This window comes from Dama dama, chromosome 5 (assembly GCF_033118175.1).
Source record: "Dama dama isolate Ldn47 chromosome 5, ASM3311817v1, whole genome shotgun sequence".
Lineage (NCBI taxonomy): Eukaryota > Metazoa > Chordata > Mammalia > Artiodactyla > Cervidae > Dama > Dama dama.
In genome coordinates this window covers 100,207,297-100,231,345 of record NC_083685.1, presented here as the reverse complement: position 1 = coordinate 100,231,345, position 24,049 = coordinate 100,207,297, and the positions used below count along the sequence as shown (strand labels likewise).

Below are 24,049 nucleotides of genomic sequence, written 5' to 3'. Positions count from 1 at the left end.
CGTCCCATCCCTTGATCTCCTCCATCAGTCTCTGCCCTTTCCATGTCTTCTGGTCTGTGGGCTTCTTACAGGCAAAACTGTATCCTAGACACCATCCTACCCCTGCGGCCCCAGCTCAGAGCCTGGTACGTGGTGCCTAGAGCACGGCAGTCGTGGAACTATGCTTTGGGGGCTGAAGTGAAGAGATTCCATCTCTTCTTCTCTAATCCTCATAATCGCATGGTCTGTGCCACTTATCACCACCTCCTCCCAACATAGCCCTTCTCTTCACCCCAAATCTCTGCTGATCATGGAGAGAAACATGCTTCTGATTCCTTTTCAGTCTCCTTGGCTATTGTCCTAGTCTTGAACTTGACCCTGCATCTCCCAAATTAATTTTAGGATAAGTATGTATTTTGTTTTGTCATACCCACTACTCTCCCTGCAAAGTTTCATCAGCGAACACAGAGCTGCAGAGCATGCAAACACATGGTAATCACACTAAATCCTAAGAGGAAAACAGTCCAAAGAGAAAGGCTCGTGTTTTCTTACCTTGGTCCTTAAACTAACGTTCGCATTGACTTTTAAACAACTCGGGGAGGACAGTCATGACTCTGAGCAAAAGTCGTATTTCATTTGTACAGGTATTCATGCTAGTCTTGGGCTCCCCAGGTGGTGTAAGCGGTAAACAACCCACATACCAATGCAGGAGACACAGGAGACTCAGATTTGATCTCAGGGTTGGGTAGATCCCCTGGAGGAGGAAATGGCAACCCACTCCAGTATTCTTGTCTGGAGAATTCCATGGACAGAGGAGCCTGGCAGGCTACCATCTATAGGGTTACAGAGTCAGACACAACTAAAGCAACTTAGCACTCATGCTAGTCTTGTAGTTTTTGGAGCCACCTTGATGGTGGGAAAGTGGAGAAGTTCAAGGCAGTGGCTTTGTGGGCATGGCCCGCTGCATCCAGGTCAACTCACTGGCCATTTCCCATGAGACCGCCAGCAAGAAGACTATGGGTAATTTGAAAACCAACTGAATTTGTCGACTGATTCCTTGAGACTTCTACCTGAGACTATGATCAGAATTTCTTGAACTTCTAGTAGAACTACCATCACATGATGACTATTCTAAATCAGTTACTGAATCATGGGTTCTTCCAGGCAATGCGAGGCTGACCACCCTGCTGTCTTGGACCTCTTCTTACTCCGCACTTTGCTGTGTTTCACTTGTTCACTTTTTATCTGGTCATCCTACCTTTAGGCAGACACAGACCCGAAATAAAGAAAAGAAAGGCCAAATGCTGACCTAAGGACATAGCCTGGGAACTGCAGATACACTATAATTCTCTTACTGCATTCTCCATACATAAAATGTAATGAAAAGTAGGCATAAAAGAAAACTTAATTGCCATTGGAGAATAAAATAGGATTGCCACATACCTTGAAAGGCAACTATTCTTAAAAATTAATTCATTTGATAAATATTTGTTTCTTCCTCTTTTCTTTTTTTGAAATCTTAAATACTACACTTCATTTTAAAAATTGAAGAATAGCTGATTTACAGTGTTGTGTTAGTTTTGGGTGTATAGCTAAGTGATTCAGATATATATGCATATATACATACACACATATATACATATACACACATATACATACATACACATTTATATACACAAATATATACATATACACACACATATACATAAATACATATTTACATACACACATATATACATATACACACATACATACACATTTACACACACATATATACATGCGCACATATGTATACATAATTTACACATACATATATACACACATATACATACACACATATTTACACACACATATATATACATATATACACACATACATACACACACATTTACATACACACATATACACATATATACATATTTACATACATGTATACATATATACACACATATACACACATACATATTGACACACATATATACATATATACACAGACATACATACACATTTACACACACATATATATACATATACACACACATATACACACATACATATTTACACACACATATATACATACATACACATTTACATACACATATACACACATATACATACATACACATTTACATACACACATATATACATATATACACACATATGCATGCATACATATTTACATACACATATATACATACACTATATATACATACACACACATATATGGTAGTGGTGGTTTAGTTGCTCAGTCATATCTGATTCTTTGCAACCCATGGATTGTAGCCTGCCAGCTTCCTCTGTCCATGGGATTCTCCAGGCAAGAATACTGGAGTGGGTAGCCATTCCCTTCTCCAGGGGATTTTTCTGACCCAGAGATCAAACCTAGGTCTCCTGCATTGCAGGCAAATTCTTTACCAACTGAGCCACCAGGTAAGCCCATGTATGTGTGTGTATATACACACACACATATACTTTTCAGATTCTTGTAGGGTATTACAGAATATTCAGTATAGTTCCCTGTGCTATACAGTAGGTCCTTGCTGATTATCTCTGTTACAAATAATGGTGTGTATCTGTTACTCCCCAAACTCCTAATTTATCCCTCCCCCACCTCTCTTTCCCCTTTGGCAAGCACGTTTGTTTTCTATATCTGTGAGTCTGTTTTTGTGTAGTAAATAAGTTCATTTGTATTATTTATTTAGATTCCATATATAAGTGATATCACATGGTACTTCTCCTTCTCTGCCTGACTTACGTCACTCAGTATGACAGTCTCTAGATCCCTTCATGATGCTGCACATGACGATATTCCATTCTTTGTTGCTGCTGCTACATTTTAGATCCCTGGGTTGCTCCCTCCTGCAAGGAACCAGGCCCTGACGGGAGGAGAACACTCACCTGCACCATGCCCAGTCGCCCCAGGAAGCCATCCAATCTCACAAAGACCAAAGAGGACTGGAAATCCCACTCGCGGACTTCCTGGTTCTCTTTGAAGTAAGAATGGAGATTCTCCCTTCTGTCCTGAAACAGCTGCTTGAAGAAGCTCAAGGTGTCCGTGACCACATGCAGTTTCCTCTCACTGTCTTCGACCTCACCTCTCAGGAGGTCTTCTGGGCAGAGATAAACAGAGGCCTGGAGGGCAGACAAGGGAGTGGCACTAAGCCCGGCTGCAGATGCAAGGATGGTCCACAACTCTGCCCAGCCTACGGCTCTTCACTGAGCGACTGCCCATGCAACATTTTCCAGAAGCCTAATAGAGGAAACATCAGACCCTATCCTTCAGTCCCACAGCGGGATTGGGACCAGGGGTCAAGCTATGGTCAGTGACGGGCTCAGGGGTGGCAAGTGACCAGTCAGAGACAAGGAAACACAGTGAGACTTCTCTTGGGACAGCTGGGGCTGGACAGGCATCCTTTCCAGCTTTCTGTTGTGACTCCCTGGCTTTCTGGGCTCCCCTAGTAGCTAGATGCTAAGAATCCACCTGCCACTGCAGGAAACATGGGTCCCACTCCTGATCCAGGAAGATACCACATGATGAGAAGCAACTAAGCCAGTGCATCACAGCTACTGGGCCTGTGCTCTCGAGCCCAGGAGCCGCAACTATTGAAGCTGTGTGCCCCAGAGCCTGAGCTCCAGGGCAAGAGAGAAGCCCACGCACTGCAACTAGAGAGTAGCCCCTCCTCGCTGCAAGTAGAGAAAACAGCCTGTATGCAGCAGCCAAGATCCAGTGCTGCCAGATAAATATATAAATAAAGTTATATACATATATATATAAAGATCCTTAAGGAGGTTGAAATTCACCATCTCTACCCTGTGCCCAAACCCAGGTCCTCCAGAGTACCCCAGCAGGACTGAGAACAGCGTTGGGAATTACCGGCTATGATGATAAAGCAATTCAAGTCTGAGAATCCTCTGCTAAGTCTCTTCAGTCGTGTCCGACTCTTTGCAACCCATGGACTATAGCCTGCCAGGCTCCTCTGTCCATGGAATTCTCCAGGCAAGAATACTGGAGTGGGTAGCTATGCCCTTCTCCAGGGAATCTTCCAGATCCAGGGATTGAACCTGGGTCTCCTGCATTGCAGGTAGATTCTTTACCATTTGAGCTACCAGAGGAGAACCCTTTGGGCCCTCATTATTGCTCTGAAAAAACAGATGCACACTCTACACTTCTTGTGACTTGGACCATCCAGCCCCTGGGGTGAGGCTGGCGACTGCTGGGTGCCCACCTGCTGGACCAGAAGGTTGCAGATCTCCTGCAGCAGCGCCGTGAGCCGCCCTGGGCAGCGGTAAGACTCACACATGGCCCAGATCAGGCAGACCACGTGCAGCAGGGGCCGCAGCCGGGGCTTCACGTCGGGAAACTCCAGGCTCTCGAGGCTCTCCAGGTGACGGCTCAGTGGCGCCAGGTGGGTGTAGATGTCCCGCGCCTCCGTCAGAGCTGGAAGGAACAGGAGACAACCCATCACAGTACCAGCTTGAGGCTCACACCTGCCAAGCGGAGCCCTGAGGCCTGGGCGTGAAGGATCAGAAAGCAAGGGTTGTGATCTCTTGCTGGGCTGAGGGAGCAGAGAGGGCTGGCCAGCTCTTGCGAGGAAACTGAAATCAGAAGAGCCCTGGGCAGCTGGGAGAGGGGTCTGAGGAGCCCCTCTTACAGAATTCTTGTATCTAAATGGCCTCCTGGCCCTCCCAGCCCCAGGCCCTCAGGTGCTGTGTGTGTAGAAAATGCTTGGTGACTGCTGGTATTACCTCTGAGGTAATATGGGATGGATGACAGAGGACGGGTTTTAAGAGGCAGAAAGATCTGCCTTCAAATGCCGATACATCAAATGCGTGACCTCAGGCATGACTATCCTGTCTGAATCTCAACAACAGGCTGAACAGTAACTCATTTAAAGGGTTCTTGTGAAGGCAGCAAGACTGAATCTTCATACACGGCTAGCTCAGTGCTTGGACCAAAGGAGGTGTTGCGTGCATGGTCACATCTCTCATAAATATTTGCCAATAAAGAATCTCATTGAGCTCTTACGGAGGACAAGTCACAGGGAATAGAGAAATAGCTCAGGCTGATTATGGCAAGGCTCTGCTGGTCTTCAAAGCCAGGAAAACCTCCTGCCATTTCCATTGAATGAAGCCAAGGAAAGAGAGCACTTTCCATCCACCATCCTGTGGTGGCCGAGAGGGGAAAGGAGGAAAACCATAGCTCTGGGTGCCAATTCTGCAGACCACTGAGAGGGGATGCAAAGGCCCAGAAATGGGTGTTTTAGGAAGGCTGCTTCTTTCCAGGGCAGGTAACCTGGCACTGTCATATGACAGCAGATGGTCTTGGGTTATTTTATGTGGATGAAGCTCAGCATTCATCCTAAAAGAAACTCAAAATATATATACTGTTTAGTAAACAGTTGCAATATACCAAACACCATCCAACTCATAGAAAAACTCACAGAAAATCATGTGAGGTAGCTTCATTATTTCCATTTTGTAAGCAAAGGAATTAGGACCTAGGAACTTCTCTGGTTGTCCAGTGATTAAGACTCCACACTTTTGATGAAGGGGACACGGGTTCAATCCCTGGTCAGGGAACTATGATCCTGCATGCTGCGTGGTGCAGCCAAAAAATAACAAATAAATTTCTTTTTCTAATTTTTTGTAATTTGTTGCATGCTCAGCTGTGTCCAACTCTGCAGGACTCCACAAGAACTGTAGCCCTCCAGGCTCCTCCGTCCATGAGATTCTCCAGGCAAGAATACTGGAGTGGGTTACCATTTCCTCCTCTGAGGGACCTATCTTCCTGACCCAGGGACAGAACCTGCATCTTCTGCATTGGTAGGTGGATTCCTTACCACTTGAGCTAGCAGAGAAGCCCAATAAATAGATAAATAAATAAAACCACTGTACCATCTGATAAAAATTGCTGAAAATTAAAAAAAAAAATTAAGACCTAAATAACCTGCCTTGAGTCTACCAATTAATTGGTCAGCCCTGCCCAGCTGAGCAAAAGCAGGATTATACCCGAGTTTATTACATTGATGGTTGTGGGGCTCACTACACATGGGAGTTTGGGATGTGTACATCAGTGCTTTATACCCCAAATGGGGTTGTGGGAAGGACTATGTAAACCAATTTTTTAAAGACAGATGTCATGTTAAATCGATTAGAACAGCAATTCTTAAATGGGAGGGTTTGATGGAAGTATCAGAACCACTGTAGGGTGGGGGGGGGGGGGGTGTCAGAATCCAACAGTCATTCCAATGAGCATATGCTCAGGCTTTCATCTGTGCCTTGAGGGAAAAGAAACAGAGCATCACACCACGGGAGCTTCCTTTTCATGTTGTACTTTTTAATAAGAAAAATCTCCTTTAATCATACAAATACGCACTCCCCTGATTTTCAAGAGCTCAACACTTGAGGGCTGGCTCATCTACTCCAGGGTGCAGTCACCTTGGTTCACAAGGCAGATGAAGAAAGATACAAACAGAGTTAGGCTAACAGCGTTTAAAAAATGCAAATATCGGGAATATCCTGGTTGCCTAGTGGATAGGACTCCATGTTTCCACTGCACAGTGCCTGGGTTTGATCCCTGGTTGCGGAACTAAAATCCCACAGGCCAGGCAATGTGGCCAAAAAAAACCCAAACAAAACAGATTCAAATATAAACTCCAGTTGCACAGAAATATGTGTGGTTTGCTGGTAAATCTTTAACCACAAGCTCTTCTGGGACAAAAGCCTTGATCCCAAAAGCCTTTAGCATTTGCCAATTTCTGGGATGTAAATACTCCTAATCTTCCCACCGTGTCTGATCTCAAGCTACTAACTTGATGTCACTGAGTGTTGGGGAGCAGGTGTTGACAAGGCTTGCGTGCAATGGGCTCTCGTGGGAACCCGAGAGCCAGTTTCATGGCAGCTCCGGAAAACTTCTGGACTTTACATCTCTCCCCACATACGACTGCTAAGTAGCTTCAGTCGTGTCCAGCTCTTTGCAAGCCCAAGGACCACAGCCCGCCAGGCTCCTCTGCCCATGGGATTCTCCAGGCAAGAATACTGCAGTAGGTTGCCATGCCCTCCTCCAGGGGATCTTCCTGATCCAGGGATAGAACCCACGTCTCTTATGTCTCCTGCATTGGTAGGCGTGTTCTTTACCACTAACACCACCTGGGAAGCCCTTTTTCCACAGGCTTCTACCCACAAATATCCTGGACCGGCAACTGGGCCGCACTGTGCCAACCCTGCCTCCGAGTGGCCAGAGGCAGGGACTCCCTGCTTGGTCTTCACTCCCCCGGTCCTTTCCTTTCCAGGATACCCTTTCTTCCTGTTCCCAAGGTTCTTTGTTGCCCAATAGACTGCACTTCAGAAAATCTTGTTCCCACACATTTTTCTACGTTCTCTTGACCTCCCTCTTTACTCCCCATGTGCCCACCAATCCAGGACTACATCTTTTCCTGCCCTTCTCTTCTGTCCATCTGTGAACCAAAGAACTGCCCTGATCAAGACATATAGTATGTCTGTGCAAAGCACATACTATCTGTGGAATAAAGACAAAAACTCTTTAAATTAGTTTGGAAGTGAGGAAAATCAGGTGCCAGCTAAAAGATTTTTATTCTCTGAAGATCCCAACAAAATTTCTGACCAAGTCTCTACCTGGCAACTGTGATCAAAATTTCTCTTCTTCCATTATTTGGACTGAGTTATATATTTCAAGGATTTCTATTTTTACAGTGGTATTTCTCTGAGACAATTATGATGATATTGTCTTTTTTTTTCTAATTTCTTTTCATTGCCATAATATATTCTTTCGCAAAAAACTTTTAGAAAGAGGTCTGGGGAACCAAATCTTTTAATACTATTAATCAAGGTGAATGATTATACTCTATTAATCTTTTACAGTAAAAAATATACTTGGGGCTCTAAATAATAAACTCATAAATATGCTTTTATTATATGTTTTATTTCAGAGCCTCAAACTTCCATCCTTGGCATGTCCCCTTTATGATATCTGTCATGACTGCCTACAACCTGTAGTATTACTTCATACCTTTCCCTAATTTGACTCTAATTTTAACCTAAATAAAACCATATAAAACGAAACCATTAAATCTCTATAAAACCATAAATGGAAAACTCACATCACATGCCCAAAAAAGGAGTTACTGTTTTGCATATTTTAAAATATGGATGAACCCAGAGTTTGTCATACAGAATGCAGTAAGTCAGAAAAAGAAAAACAAGTATTGTATATTAACATATATATATATGGAATCTAGAAAAATGGCACTGATGAACCTATTTGCAGGGCAGGAAATACAGATGCAGATATAGAAAAATGGATTTGTGGACACAGCGGGGGAGGAAGAAGGTGGGATGAATCGAGAGTCGCATTGACACATATACACTGCCATGCGGAAAACAAATAGTGGGAATCTGCTGTCTAGCACAGGGAACTCAGCTGGGTGCTCATCGCAGACCTAGAGGGGTGGGACGGGGAGGAGGATAAGGAGGGAGGAGGTGTATGTGTACATACAGCTGATTCATGTCGTTGTGCAGCAGAAACTAACACAACATTGTAAAGCAATTATCTTCCAATTTAAAAAAATATATTAATTAAATTAAACTTAAAATATAAAAAATAAAATACACCTGCCCAGACATCTACCCCAACCATCTCTCTTACTAACAGTGGTACACAGATCATTTCTGGGGACACTACCTCATTTGAATTGGAGTATAAATTGGGAACAACATTTGATTGCTCCAAGACACAAAACCTCTCAGAGAAGCAATAAACTGGGGCCCCAATAGGAACCCCATTCCAAGCTAGCTCTAGGTGCTGACAGAGGGCCTCTGGGATGAGAAATTAGGGTCCGGAAGGACCTCAGAGACCAGCTCCTTAAGCCAGCTATTCTATGTTATAAAGCACAAGTACTTTACAAGCAAAAGTACCACTGGTACTTTTATTCCTTCATCTGCATGGTTTCCAAACCCCACACCATAAGGAGGAGAAGGTGGGGCAGGGATCCACCAATGGGTCTGGACACACCTTGGCAAGTTTTACATTCTGGACTGACACAGAAGACTGCATTTAAAGAAAGAGTTCTGATCAGAGAAAAAGCATTTGAAAATCACTGCTGAGGTTAACCTTAAATAACATGAAATTGCAAACACCTTTAGAAGCACATTTCAACCTACAATCCCTGAGAGCCGGGAGGAGGTTTGAGAGGAGAGAGAAGCGACGTGCATTGATAAGGGGAGAGGAGCCCTGAAAGGATTTACCTACTTCTAAGTACAAGACTCTGCTGGATTCGCAGTTTGGACAAGGGCCGATCTTGTCTGGTGCTCAGAACACCAGGAAACTGCAGTCCCATCTGACACAAGTAGGAACAGAAAAAGCAGAATGGAGCTAGAAATGGAACAGAGACTTCCCAAGGAGCTGGAGGTGGAAGGACATGAATTTCAAAGATGAGGGATTATGATTTACAGTCAGTAAGGAACTCACACTTACATCCTCCCCCAGCAGCCCAGGTAAGCAGGTGGCAAGCGTATGCACTATAAGCAGAGTACACGCAAAAGCTCAGAGAGGTTAGGTGACTCTGCCAGGGTCACAAAGCTCTGGAAATGCAAATAGAGCACAGGGTGGCTACTTTCCTGCTTCTAGGTTTGGTATTCTTGCCGATGTGCTAGACCATCTCAGGTTGGAGGGGTGGGAGGACTGGAAGCTGCTGAAATCAGACAGGAAGATAACCTGGCACTAAATAACAAAGTTGAGTCAGTGTATGAAAATACTTGTGGATCCTCACCTGCTCCAATGTCTCGGAACATGGCTTGGAAAGCTGGAAAGTAACTGCTCTGAAACTTGTCCAGAAGTCCCGCCATGCCCCTCCTCTTTATTGTTCTCAGCTGATTATAAATGGATTTCAGGTCTTCATACCTGCAATACCAGGAGACGCGTCAGTCCACAAGAACGTCAGGGAACACAGTCATGCCGCCATGACCAGCCTTCAGATAGACCGAGAGAGGGGGTCTGCCTCGGGATGCTTCTGCAGAGGCCATGCTCTAGTCCAAAGAGCTGGGGCCTCTGTTCCCAGAATAGTGAAGGCAAGAGCCTCAGTCTGGACACAGGTTCAAAGGAGCAGCTGCAGGAGGTAACAGCAGGGAACACTGCTGACCATCTGGTAGCTCAGAAGCTCAGCAGCTGGAGGTCATTAGCTCTCACAGTGAGGTTTTGGGTGGGGTGAGAGAGGTGTTGTCAGTGCAAGGCTGCTGGAGAAGGGCCCCACAGTAGGTCAGCAGAGTGGTCAGGAACCTAGGCAAGAGGATGGGGCATCTCAGCATGGGACGCAAATAGGGCTGGAGCCTACTGGTATCCTTGGTCACGTGACATGTAAGGACAGGGAGGTCCCCCCTCACACATCAGTCTGTCTGTCTCCTTTAGAGTAGAAGATTAACCAGCACAGTGATAAATAGGAGCAGGGAAATGGGGAAGAAGAAGGGGGATAATTAGGTCTTTCTGGAACCTGTAGGGCTGGGACACCATGGGTGATGGACTTTCAGCCCTCTTAATGACCGCCTAGAACCTAAGAGACAGTGTTCAGCAGTGTACTGCCAAAACCCCTCTCTTTCTCTAAATCCTAGAAAAAGAAAAAAAAAAGTGTGCATATTGACTGTCCAAGGAGAGGGAGCAGACAAGTAGAAGAAAATACATAAGCGAGTTCATTAACTTTACATGTGGCTGAAAGAGCCTTTGAAGAAACATCGGAAGATAAACTGACTGCAGCTCAAGAAATGAGGCATGACCACTGAACCTCAGCAAAAGTGTCACCTCCCAGTACACAGAAGAGCTGCCTTGACCCAAATGACACTAAACTGTTGGCTCTAGGGCTGATGAGACATGCCTGGGGGGCGGGACCGGACTCAGTAGTCACCTCCCCCAGCCCATTTCCACTGTGAGGCATCTGCTCCCAGGGTCCCAGTCTATGCCCACCTGCTCCTCCAGAACTCCAGCTCCACCTTCGGGGTAGGGTTCTCCCCCTGGAGGAGTGGCTGGGAAGACTCTCTCTTGAGCACGAGCTGGATTTGGTGGCTCCACTGGATCACTGCAGACTCAATGGCATAGATGACGGACTTGTCCGTAGAATCCAAGCTGCGAAAGAGACAACAAGTCTCCTGGGATGCAGGGAAGAGCTTAACTCTATGTGCTATGTCGCTTCAGTTGTGTCCAACACTTTGTGACCCCATGGACTGTAGCTCGCCAGGCTCCTCTGTCCGTGGAATTCTCCAGGCAAGAATACTGGATTAGGTAGCCATGGCCTTCTCCACGGGATCTTCAGGACCCAGGGACTAATGCGGGTCTCTCATACTGCAGGCGGATTCTTTACCATCTGAGCCACCAGGGAAGCCCCAACCCTTGTTTGAGTCACACCAATGCCAGCCAGCTCCCTGCTTGACAAGGCAATGCATTCTTGGGGAAGATCAGCTCTCCTTGGCAAAGAGTTTCTCTCTACCCGGGACCAGGTTCATCTCGCTGCCAGTCCCTCATCTGGTCTCATTTCTGACCTCCTCAGCGAGAAGAAACAGGTTACTTCCTCCTCCATCAGGCAAGTTGTCAGATGTCCAAACATTACTATCCTTTGTCCTCACTTTTCCAGTAGAGAATGGAACTCCCATGTGTTCTCCCTCATACACCTTTTAAATAAACTAGAGATGTTTGGAAAGGATTAAAAATCAAAAATACATTCTGGTTGCCTTTTCATACAGTCTGAACTGACAGTTATTCATGGCACTAGTGGTAAAGAACCCACTGCCAATGCAGGAGATGTAAGAGACAGGGGTTCAATCCCTGAGTGGGGAAGATCCCCTGGAGGAGGGCACGGCAACCCCACTCCAGTATTCTTGCCTACAGAATCCCATGGACAAAGGGGCCTGGAGGGCTACAGTCCATGGCGTCACAAAGAGTTGGACATGACTGAAGTGACTCAGCACACACACAGGCGTGCCGAGAAAACAGGACACAGGTGAGAGAGAATCTGTCATTTGCATTTTTCATGCCGGAAACCCACCTTTGCTTCATTTAATCAAGTTCATATTTGCTGAGCAATGATATGGCACAAGTGATTATGGACAGAATTAAAGGCAGAAGATACTCACCTCCCAGTAATACGATCCAGCCTCTTGGGAAATTATCAAATTTGAACAAAAGGAGACAAACACCACAATGATTATACATTCACACTGAATGTTGTTATAGTCAAAGAGAAAAGGAAGAGAAGAAGGGTCGTTTGAAGGTATTTATTTTGAAAAATATATATTTTTATGAAGCCACGATAAGTTTTCCAGTTAACTGGGATTGCTTCAAGTTATATACATAGCAAATTACTTCCAATATGAAAAAACTCACTGTAAAGTATATTTCTATCCCATGCATTACTCATTCTGCAGATCAAATCATGGGCCCTGAATAGACAACACATTTGGAAAGTCCCAGCAATGTGGCAGACTGAACTCGTGAAGGAAAGTGGACTGTTGCCACAAACATACAGAATGCTTACTAGAAGACGATTAAAAATATATATATTATTTTAGGTACATAGCCTGACTCGAAAGAAAAAGCAGAAAATCTCCACAGGACAGAAGCAAAGATAGCTCGGGCTGGAATAGAAAGTGGAAGCTGACAGTGGGTATTGCTCCTATAAGGAGAAGAGCCATGGGGATTAATGCCTCTCCAGTCACAGAAGGCAAGGATCTTAAGCCTCGACAAAGCCGATTTGTTTCTACTTGGGGGAAAAACAAAGTCCCCAGGACCTGAAAACACTCTCCAGCTGCTGCTGGTAGAGGGTCTGGACAGCGACATGATGTGCTGAGTAAATGCTGGGAAGAGGCGTGCTGTCTCCCAGACTGGACCTGGGTCTCTGCCAACGATGAGACACTGTCCTGATAAGGGAAGCGCTGGAATCAGTGTGGCTGCTCTCAGTCCTCAGATAGTTCTGAGCGGAAAGAAGGCCGTGCTGCTGTGATAGCCTTGAGAGACTTGGGTGGGGGGTACTGGGGCGAGGGTGGTAATCAGCACAGAACACACAGTCCGAGGATGCTGGCCAACAGTGGGCTCGTGTGCAGAAGAAGGAGACGTGCAGAGTCAGGGACAGAAAAGTCGTACAGAAAACATTCCGATAAACCGGCATCTCCCCTATCTCCGAGGCCCATATGGCCAGCCTGGTGGTACTTACGCGGCCTCAATTTCAGAACCCTCAGAGCCCACGTTTTCTGAGCCGACTGGAAGGGGCAGCAGGGTTTTTCCCTTCGCTTGCTCAAGGAGAACCAGAAGGTCACCCTGGAGGCTGTAGGCATGCCGCTGGACATCTTGACAAACCACGTGGGGCCAGTCTAGGTGGTTCTTCTTATTGGCCAGGACAGGGATGACAACCTGGAACAGATGTGCACAGGAAACAACTTCTGAAACCCTAAAGAAAGACTATTCTGGGGTGGGGGGGGGGAAGTTAGGCAGTTTGGGATCGATGTGTACACACTCCTATATTTAGAAGGGATAACCAAAAAAAAAGAAGCGATAACCAACAAGGGGGCTTCCCAGGTGGCTCAGTGGTAAAGAATCTGCCTGCCAAGTAGAAGACACAGGTTTGATCCCTGCATCAGGAAGATCCCCTGGAGAAGGAAATGGCAACTCACTACAGTACTCTTGCCTGGGAAATCCTATGCATGGAGGAGACTGGCAGGCTACAGTCCATGGAGTCAAAAGAGCTGGACACAACTTAGCTGCTAAACAATAACCACTGACAAGCACCTACTGTCTAGCACAGGGAACTCTGCTCAATGTTACGTGGCAGCCTGGATGGGAAGGGAGCTTGAGGGAGAGTAGATACATGTATATGTCTGGCTGAGTCCCTTTGCCGTCCACCTGAAACTATCACAATATTGTTAAATCAGTCCTTCACTAGCTCTCAGAGTTTGGTCAGATTCACATCCATTAAGTCAGTGATGCCATCCAACCATTTCATCCTCTGCCACCCGCTTCTCCTTTTTTCTTCAATCTTTCCCAGCATCAGGGTCTTTTCCAATGAGTTGGCTCGTCACATCAGGTGGTCAAAGTATTGGAGCTTCAGCTTCAGCAGTTAATCAGTTATGAAGTGAAAGTTGCCTGACTTTTTTCGACCCTATGGACTATACAGTCCATGGAACTCTTTAGGCCAGAATACTGGAGTGGGTAGCCTTTCCCTTCTCTAGGGGATCTTCCCAGCCCAGGTCTCCTGCACTGCAGGTGGTTTACCAGCTGAGCCACAAGGGAAGCCCAAGAACACTGGAGTGAGTAGCCTTTCCCTTCTCCAGTGGATCTTCCTGACCCAGGAATGGAACCAGGGTCTCCTGCATTGCATGCGGTTTCTTTACCAACTGAGCTATCAGGGAAGCCCTAATCAACTATACCCCAATAAAAAAGAAATTTTTTTTTAAAAAAGGAAGACTATTCTGAGAAATGTCAAGAGAGCTATGTACAACCTTTTGCAGGTTCCTATCTGGTAAGACCTAACAGCTAATGCCTAACATTATGAAATAAACGTTATGTACTGCCTTGACATCTGGTAAAATTGGGGGTGGGGGTGGGGGGCAGCTGCAATAACCAGACACAAGTTTCCGGACCATTCTGCTCCTGCAGAGAAGGCCCCTGATCATCCAATATCCCTGTTTATCAAGGGCACCAGGCATGTCTGTTTCTCATCCTGGGGAGTGGGCTTTGGTTCCTTGCCAGCCAATAGAATATCCCCCCAAGCCAATCCCTCAGGAACCAGTGGGCCCCACACCCTCTGGAGAGTACAAAGCTTGCCCGCCACACTTCCTGGTCGTTTACTCTGTTCCCACGTGCGACCCCTATGTGGCCCTGGCTGGCACAGAGTCCTCTTCCTCTGGACTGTATCTGTGTTAATCACCTGTGAGCCGTCTCATCTGTCCAGTGTTGTGTGTTCAGCCATGTCCAGAACCCTAGGGCAGGAATCCCTTCCTCATCACAGGGTGAATAGGAGTGACTGAAATTGTCACAAAGGCCAAGGGGCAAAAAAAAAGCAGGACAAATGCAGGTAAGCATGACCTTCTGTCTACAGGTGGTCTCAGAGGCCATTTTATTTAGTTATTTATCTACTTACTTTATTGCCAGTTTAGACTTTATTACAATATTTTATTATATCAGTATTTGGGTAATATGTGTGTGTGTGTACGTGTGTGCATGTGTGTGTGTGTGTACGCATGTGCGCTCAGTTGCTAAGTCATGTCCAACTCTTCTTTTGACCCATGGATTATAGCCCACCAGGCTCCTCTGTCCATGGGATTTTCCAGGCAAGAATACTGGAGTGGGTTGCCATTTCCTTCTGGGGTTTTTCCTGGACCAGGGATCAAACCCTTGTCACCTGCATTGGAAGGCAGATTCCTTACCACTGAGACACCAGGGAAGGCCAATATCCATTGATATAGCCACGTGTTAATACAGGAGCAAAGCTGCGGAAAGTCACAGTGTGTGGGAGCCCAATCATAGGGAAATGAAGGCCGTGCCATTAGTTTATGACACAGCAATGAGGGGAGAGGGTAGCTTTGTCTAATGGCATCAGCTTCAAGCTGGATACTTTTTGACTTGAATCTAGAAGCAGCAAGTAGGAGCAAGGTTACCTGTCCCACCTCCAGCCTCAGAGGTAGAAGGGATGAGTCCTTGGGAAGAGATGATTTGGGTTAGAACAGGTGACAAGGAGGGGTCAGAGAAGTGAGGATGCTTTTAAGTGGGATGTAGAGTGACAATAATTCTTGTCATTTGTAAGGAAAAGCTACAAATAATGTAACAGCTTGTTTTCAGTCACATCTAACTCTTTGTTACCAACATCCGCTGGGTCATAGAAAAAGCAAGAAAGTTCCAGAAAAACATCTATTTCTGCTTTATTGACTATGCCAAAGGCTTTGGCTGTGTGGATCACAATAAACTGTGGAAAATTCTGAAAGAGATGGGAATACCAGACCACCTGACCTGCCTCTTGAGAAACCTATATGCAGGTCAGGAAGCAACAGTTAGAACTGGACATGAAAGGACAGACTGGTTCCAAATAAGAAAAGGAGTATGTCAAGGCTGCATATTGTCACCCTGCTTATTTAACTTATATGCAGAGTACATCTCGAGAAATGCTGGACTGGAGGAAGCACAAGCTGGAATCAAGATTGCCGGGAGAAATATCAATAATCTCAGATATGCAGATGGCAACACCCTTATGGCAGAAAGTGAAGAATTAAAGAGCCTCTTGATGAAAGTGAAAGAGGAGAGTGAAAAAGTTGGCTTAAAGCTCAACATTCAGAAAACTAAGATCATGGCATCTGGTCCATCACTTCATGGCATATAGATGCGGAAACAGTGGCTGATTTTATTTTTCTGGGCTCCAAAATCACTGCAGATGGTGATTGCAGCCATGAAATCAAAAGATGCTTACTCCTTGGAGGGAAAAGTTATGACCATCCTAGACAGCATATTAAAAGGCAGAGACATTACTTTGCCAACAAATGTCCATCTAGTCAAGGCTATGGTTTTTCCAGTAGTCATGTATGGATGTGAGAGTTGGACTATAAAGAAAGCTGAGTGCTGAAGAATTGATGCTTTTGAACTGTGGCATTGGAGAAAACTCTTGAGAGTCCCTTGGACTGGAAGGAGATCCAACCGGTCCATCCTAAAGGAGATCAGTCCTGGGTGTTCATTGGAAGGATTTATGGTGAAGTTGAAACTCCAATACTTTGGCCACCTGATGCGAAGAGCTTACTCATTTGAAAAGATCTTGATGCTGGGAAAGATTGAGGGCAGGAGGAGAAGGGGACGACAGAGGATGAGATGGTTGGATGGCATCACCGACTCGATGGACAAGGGTCTGGGTGAACTCAGGGAGTTGGTGATGGACAGGGAGGCCTGGCATGCTGCAGTTCATGGGGTCGCAAAGAGCGACTGAACTGAACTGAACTCTTTGAGACACCAGTCTTTCCCACAGAGGAAAATCCCTTGGACAGAGGATTTCCCAGGCAAGAATCCTGGAGTGGGTTGCCATTTCCTTCTCCAGGGAATCTTCCTGACCCAAGGACTGAATGCACATCTCTTGTCTCTCTTCCACTGGCAGGCAGATTCTTTACCACGAGCACCACCTGGGAAGCCCAGTATAACAGAGAAGAAACCTGACTCTACGTGGGATCAGTTCCTCTTACTCTATCTTTGTACTTTGTTGCCTGTCTTAGTCATGTTGGCTCTGCCTCTTTGTATTAATAAAAGGATGTTGCCCACAGCCAGAAATACACATGACAGTCCATTCACAAGGCCCTGCCTCCCAAGCCTGACCTTTCAAGGTATAATAAAAAACTGCAGAACAGAGAATAATAATTGTCCAGTTGGAGGCTTACAATGTGACCAGACCCACTTAGACATCTGCAAGAATAAAGGATTCATGCACAAAGAAGTTTGCAATGAACAGCCACACTCCCTCCCCTTTTAGTAGAAAGAAGCCTAAATTCTCCCTCAGAAAAGATGGTTCTGCCATTCCATCGTCTCAAACTGCCAGCTTTCTAAATAGTCACTATTCCTTGCCCCAATGTCTTCTCTCTTGATCTATCAGCTTGCCATGTGGCAAGGAGTGTGAACTTGGATTTGGGGATGCTAACACACTCTGTTCCAAGTGTCTTGATAAATTATTTTGAATTTCACGACAAGCCTGCAAGGTGTGTTGATCCTGACAGAGGGGAGCTCACATCACACTGCAGAACTTGACAGGACAAGGATTGGAACCTGGGTCCCCCAGATTCCTAATCCATGCTCCTGTCTCGGGAAAAGGACCTGAGACAGAAGGTAGATGCCCCCCACCCCCTGCCCTGGGAGAGTGGGGGTAAATCCATTGGAGAGTCATTTCCTGTGGACTGAAACTCCAAGATGAGAACAGCAGGGCAATTAAGGGAGGAGGCTGGACCCTGCATAGATCACACATTTCTTGTTCCGGAAGTCAGGCAACTTCCCAGACCTCACATGCGCAGAGAAGGCTCCTTGGAGCCCAAAGGGGAGTTATGCCAAGGGATGTTCTACCCGGATGCATTTTCAGTAAAATCCATCTTGGCTAAGGGATGCTTGGACACACTTGAGAGGATCCTGAGATAAACCAAATATGGGCAGCGAACCAGGCAAATCAAAACAACTGGCCAAGGGAAACCTGGAAGAAATATCCCATAAAAGTTAATTCAAACTGCCACGAGGGTGTGACTCAGCGACTCTCTCTCTCCGAGTCCACCCGTGTGTCTATCCACTTGTACTGTACTCTTTTCCTCTTAGTAAATACTTTACTTGCTTCACTACTTACAGTCTTTGTGGCAATTCTTTTCTGCAAAGTCAGAGGGCCAGGGCCCTTGTCACTGACCACTGGGGCTTTCACTGCCACGACCCAGCCCAGTCTCTGGCTGGGGACGCAAGCCCTGCTCCAAGCCATTGCAGGCTGAGACCATGGGAGATCAGACCCACACTTCTACAGAAAACCAACCAACAGCCTCCCCTTTCTGGCTCCCAACCCATTCATCTACAGCTGTACTTGCTTAACACATTAATGACTAGAGACGTATTAATATGTCTTTTGTTACCCAAACATTATTGACCAAAAACCTATCAGTATATTTTTAGAGAGTGATACAATTAACATCACCGAGTGAATTTGTTAGAGCTTAAAATTGATTAAGGGTTCATGATACAACTTATGAATGTCGTTATCATTCACATTTTGCTCTGTTAGTTCTTTGTTCCAACCTTGTATATATTCTAAATGTGAAATTTTCAAACATGGCACATGGCGAAATTTTGAGTGAAGAGGAATTTTTTCTGCGAATTTAATGCATATACGTTCCCTGACTGTCTGAGCGACATATATAATAGTGTCTCTGAAAATAGCAGTTCTTCGGAGTATAGTTCTGATTCACATGATGTGAACATCAGACCAACAAAAAACCTTAATGATTGATTCTGATACTGAAAGTAACAATGAAACTCACGGTGCTGGAGAACGCTCCTTTGCTTCCACAGAACAGTGGACTGAAGACAACATTAAAAATTAGAAGACTTTACAGGTGTGCCTATACTGAATATAGTAACCCACAGAGAGTAAAATGACAGAATTAATTTTTGGCCTGCTGAAATAAAAATTGCCGGCCAGGCGTTAGTTTCTGCAGAAATCCCCCAGTCAACAACAAGTTAACAGGAACTAAGGCAGAATCTCCAGAAATGGCCAGGGAGAAAAGTACAGAAACTACTGGAACCAGAAAAGTCCAAAATGGCCAAGGGCCGCCACCCACAATGCGTCCAACCACGCAGGAGACTCTGCGCAAGCCTGCTCCTCCCACTCAGCCCCGCCCTCGCTGTACACCCTGCGCCCTGCAAGACACCCCAGTCCCCCCCTGGAGAGAACGTGGCCTTTTTCAGAGCCGCACCTCTCCCACTTCTGCTGAACCTGTTTTCCTTTACTTGGCACCAGCCGGCACTGGACGAGGGAAGGACCCAGTTGGAGGGCCACCCGACTGGACACCCGATTGGAAAAGGTCGGCAACACTCCCCCTCCAAAACCCCAAATTTCCAACACAGTATCCGAGTGCCAGAGCCCTAGGAAAGGAAACCTGGCTGGCCACAGTGAATAAAGGGACAGAGAGGAGGAAGAAGGGGAGCAGGAGGGCTGGTTACCATATTCCCTCACTTCTTTCTCCAAACACTTCCTGGATGTTATTTGCTTTTACCTTGTATTGGTGTAATGGGGCAAAAACAAAGTTACAATTTATGGCTTCGGGACGTTTTGGCTTTAGTGCTGTTTTATGGGAAGGTGTTAGGAGAGGGGAGCTCATAGCCAAAGGTGGAGATGAGAGTGGGCAGGACAGCTGGGAGGGGAGAAGGGGCTCAGGAGACTGAGATGAGCAATATCCTGAATTAGCCCTGGATCGGCTTTGGGGAGTGTGAAAGAAGTGGACGGGACAGGGGTGGGTTGTATGGCCCAGGGACTGCTGTTAAGAGGTTTTGAGAAATTCAAGTAAAGGCCTGAGGTATTTTTTAAAATATATTATTTTATTTAGATTTTTTAAAACAGATAACACATTTACATGGTGCAAATTTTTATAAGTACAAAAGCTTTACAGTAGAAATCAAGTCTTCAGTCTACCCCTGTATCTCCTGTGTCACCCATTTCCTCCTGCCTAGGGGTTACTCTGTAAATAAAGGTTTCTTCTTCGCTCCCTCCCTTCTCTTTTTAGCAGAAATGGTAGCATACCTTTCTGCACCTTTAAAAACTTAAATCTTAGCATTATCCACAATAGCCAGGAGGTGAAAGGAACCTAATTGTCCATCCATGGATGAATGGGATAAAGAAAATGTACATATACAAACAATGGGATACTACTCAGCTTTAAAAAGGAAGGCAAGTCCATCACAGTGCTATCTTGAGAATGAACCTCCTTGAGGACAGTCTGCTGAGTGAAATAAGCCAGTCAGATAAGGACAAATACTACTTGATTTCACTTCTGTCAAGTACCTAGAGAGTTAACAGACACAGAAAATAGAATGTGGCTGCCAGGGGCTGAGGGTGGGGGAGGTGGGAGTTATTCTTGATTGTAGATTTTTAGCCCTGCAGAACGGGTGGGTGATGGAGATTTCTTGCACAATGATGGGCATGAGGTTAACTTATTGTACTGTACACTTGGAAATTGTTGAGAGAGTGAATTTAATGTTCTTTTTTCACAATAAAGAGAAAATTAAGGGCCGTCCCATATCAATTGTTCCCTTTAATTATAGATGGACCTGAATTTGTTCACCCAGTACCTCAGGATGAACATTCAGTTTGTTTCCAGCCTCTTTCAATGAACCAACGAAAATTCTCAAACATTTAAGAGTCTGAAGTGTTTTATTTTTATTACTTTTTGGCCATGCTGTGTGGCATGGGAAGATCTTTGTTCACCAAGCAGGGATGGAACCCGTGCTGCCTGCACTGGAAGCATGGTGTCTTAACCGCTGGACCGCCAGGCGAGTCCCTAAGAGTCTGAAGTTTCTTAAAATTACTTTTTCCAGTTGGACTGCATTTCCTTGGCCATGACCCGCTGTCCTCTACATACATTAGGTGTAGCTCCATCTCTGAACCTTTGTTCAGTCTGATACCCAGACCTGCTCTCTGTTTATCCTAATCCTTTTCCTTGTTCAGGAGCCAGTTCAGCAATGGAGGTGAAGCAGGGCTCTCAGACCATGTGCATCTGTCTGTCCTACAAACCCAACAGCAATTCTTTTTCCATATTAGTAAACCTTTTTTATTCTGTAAATTAAAAATCTATTCATCTATTTTATATTTTGTTTATCTTATTTCTTTTTTTTTTCTTTTTGTTGAAGAATAGTTGACTTGCAATATTGTTTTAGTTTCTGTTCTGGTGTACAGCAAAGTTTACACACACACACACACACACACACACACACACACACACACACACACATATGCATGGATGTATGCTAAGTTGCTTCAGTCATGTCAGACTCTTTGTTGACACTATGGACTGCAGTCTGCCAGGCTCCCCTGTCCATGGGAATTCTCCAGGCAAGAATACTAGAGTGGGTTGCCATGCCCTCCTCCAGGGGATCTTTCCGACCCAGGGATTGAACCCAGGTCTCTTACGTCTCCTGCATTGGCTAGCAGGTTCTTTACCACTAGCACCACCTGGGAAGCCTATATATATATATACATATATATATATATATATTCTTTTTTATATTCTTCTCTATTATAGGTTATTATAAGATATTGAGTATAGTTCCATGTGCCATACATTAGGTCCCTGGTGGTTATCTATTTTATATATAGTTAATCTGTTAATCCTAAACTCCTAATTTATCCCTCCTCCCTTTCCCCTTTGATAACAGTGAATTCATTTTCATGCACTTCTTCCCATCATCACTGTTCAAGAGGGATTTTGAACCAAGCTTGGATTCCTGCAGGGATGGATAATGTTCAGAAAACAAACAGCAATAAAGCCATTGGGTTAAGAAAATATTGAAATCCTCCCATATCAACTGAACAATCTAGTTTTCCCAAGTCCCCTTGAGCTCCTTGGTCATCCGTGACCCTTTTCTGGAACTCCTGCTCCCCACAGCTTCCTAATGGAGCAACCAAAGGCCCAACACCTGATGTAGCAGAGAGCCTCTAGGACCCAGTTCAAGCACTGAGGCCAACTTTGTGTGTGTGTGTATATATGCATGCACGCACGCGCTCAGTTGCTCAGTTGTGTCCGACTATTTTCCATCCCATGGACTGCAGTCCGGCAGGCTCCTCTGTCCATGGGATTTCCCAGGCAAGAATACTGGAGTGGATTGCCATTTCCTTTTCCAGGGGATCGTCCCGATCGAGATTGAACCCATATCTCCTACAATGGCAGGTGGATTCTTTACCACTGTGTCACCTGGTAAGTCCACTAGCTTTAAATATTTTATATATATAATGACATCCACAGGTGGGATCTTGTCATATTTCTTTGGTGCTCCCCACAGTACCTATCACAGGGAACATGATACAGCAGGGGATCAAGCCTCCAGAGGCACATCCACTTCACTTCCAGGAAAGTTTTTACTCACATTCCAGAAAGTTATAAACGTCCCAAGAGTCTCTCCCAGGCACCCCTGCCCTCTCGAGTCTTCTGCTGTGGTGCCACCGAAGCCCCCGTAATCCAATCCCTGGAGATCTTCCACCCCTGTGTTCCAGGCGGACCCGTCCAAATGCCTGCTGGGCATTTCATATACTGGATGTCCCAGCTGCTTACCTGGGCACAGGGCTGACCTCCGATTCATGAATGAGATGAAAATCAAAACCAAACCACCTCTTCTTTTTAACTCTTTTCCTTCATCCATAGGAGATGCCCCTGGGTCTACGATTCCCTATCATTTGCGATGCCAGTTTATATAGGGGGGATTCAGAGATAGCGCCTCAAAAAGAGCTCAGGATCCAGGCCCTCTTCCGACTCCAGCCTCCCCTTGACTTTGGCCTGAATCCAGACCAGGAATGAAGCAAGCTCCCTGACTTGAAGACTCTGACCCGACCCTGGCTCAGATTTCCCCCAGCTTCCATTTCAAGCTCAGCCCAGGGTCCCAGTTTCCCGCCAGCTCCGCCCCTCCAACATCGCCCCGCCCATCCTATTTTACTCGCGGCTCCTCAAACTCCGCTCTCATCGGCTCTCGAGGCCCCGCCCCGGTTCTCCGGCCCCGCCCCGGCCCCGCCCCCTGCTCCCGTCCCCCTCCCCAGCGGCGGCCGGCGCGGGGCGGTGGGCCTACTCTCACCTCGGAGAAGAGCGCGGCCAGATGCTCCAGCGGCGCGGCGGGCAGATCCCCGCACAGCACTGCCCCGCGGAGGCTGCCGGGGCCCGGCGGCTCGGGCCTGGTGCGCAGGAAAAAAAGCCCCTTAGCGCGAGATGGGCCGGCCTCGGGTCCCGCGTCCAGCTCCGTGCGCACCGCCAGGCCCCCAGGCCCGGGCTGCACCACCAGCAGCGGTCGCGGACCCTCAGCGGCCCCCTGTCCCAGGAAGGCGTGCAGCAGCTGCCCCGCATCGGCCGAGCCCGCGCAGCGCTCCCAGGCGCCCGCGGGCGGCCGCAGGCTCCGGGCCACATAGGCCCCGAGGAGTCGCAGCCGTGGGTCGGCGCCGGGCTCCCCGTCCGCGTTGTCCTCAGCCTGCGCGGCCCGCTCCTCCGCGCTCGGCATCGCGCGCGAACCAGGATGCCGCGGTTTCCCGGGCGACGGGGACGCGGCCAGGACTCCCTCCTCCACTGCCCTCCTATTGGACACTTGACTCCCGGTCCCGCCCCCTCAAGGCCAATAAGGTAGGAGAGGCTCGGCAGGGGAAGGGGCGGGGTCGCGTCTCTGTTGCTAGGAGACCATCCGAGGCGCTGGTTTCCTGTCTAATCTAGCGGATTCGAGGTGCTCGCGTGTGACTGTCCAGGGCAATGGCTTTTTGATGAAGTACGTGGAGGCGCGATCAAAGGTATAAATGCTGTTAAAGGAGGTTGCTGGCTGAAGTCACATTAAATTCTT

General features: G+C 46.5%; 1 protein-coding gene across 1 annotated transcript in view; it reads right to left on the bottom strand.

The window, feature by feature from the left end:
• DNAH9 (dynein axonemal heavy chain 9) overlaps positions 1–23,719 on the bottom strand; it is a 290,174-nt gene extending 266,455 nt beyond the window's left edge. Inside the window, exons 1-6 of the mRNA XM_061141084.1 lie at positions 23,303–23,719; positions 13,191–13,387; positions 10,952–11,110; positions 9,768–9,898; positions 4,206–4,417; positions 2,878–3,111 (exon numbers count right to left, since the gene is read on the bottom strand). Of these exons, the coding sequence (XP_060997067.1) occupies positions 2,878–3,111; positions 4,206–4,417; positions 9,768–9,898; positions 10,952–11,110; positions 13,191–13,387; positions 23,303–23,719 (1,350 nt within the window). The remainder of the gene's footprint in view (positions 1–2,877; positions 3,112–4,205; positions 4,418–9,767; positions 9,899–10,951; positions 11,111–13,190; positions 13,388–23,302) is intronic.
• Between the last annotated feature and the right edge of the window lie 330 nt (positions 23,720–24,049).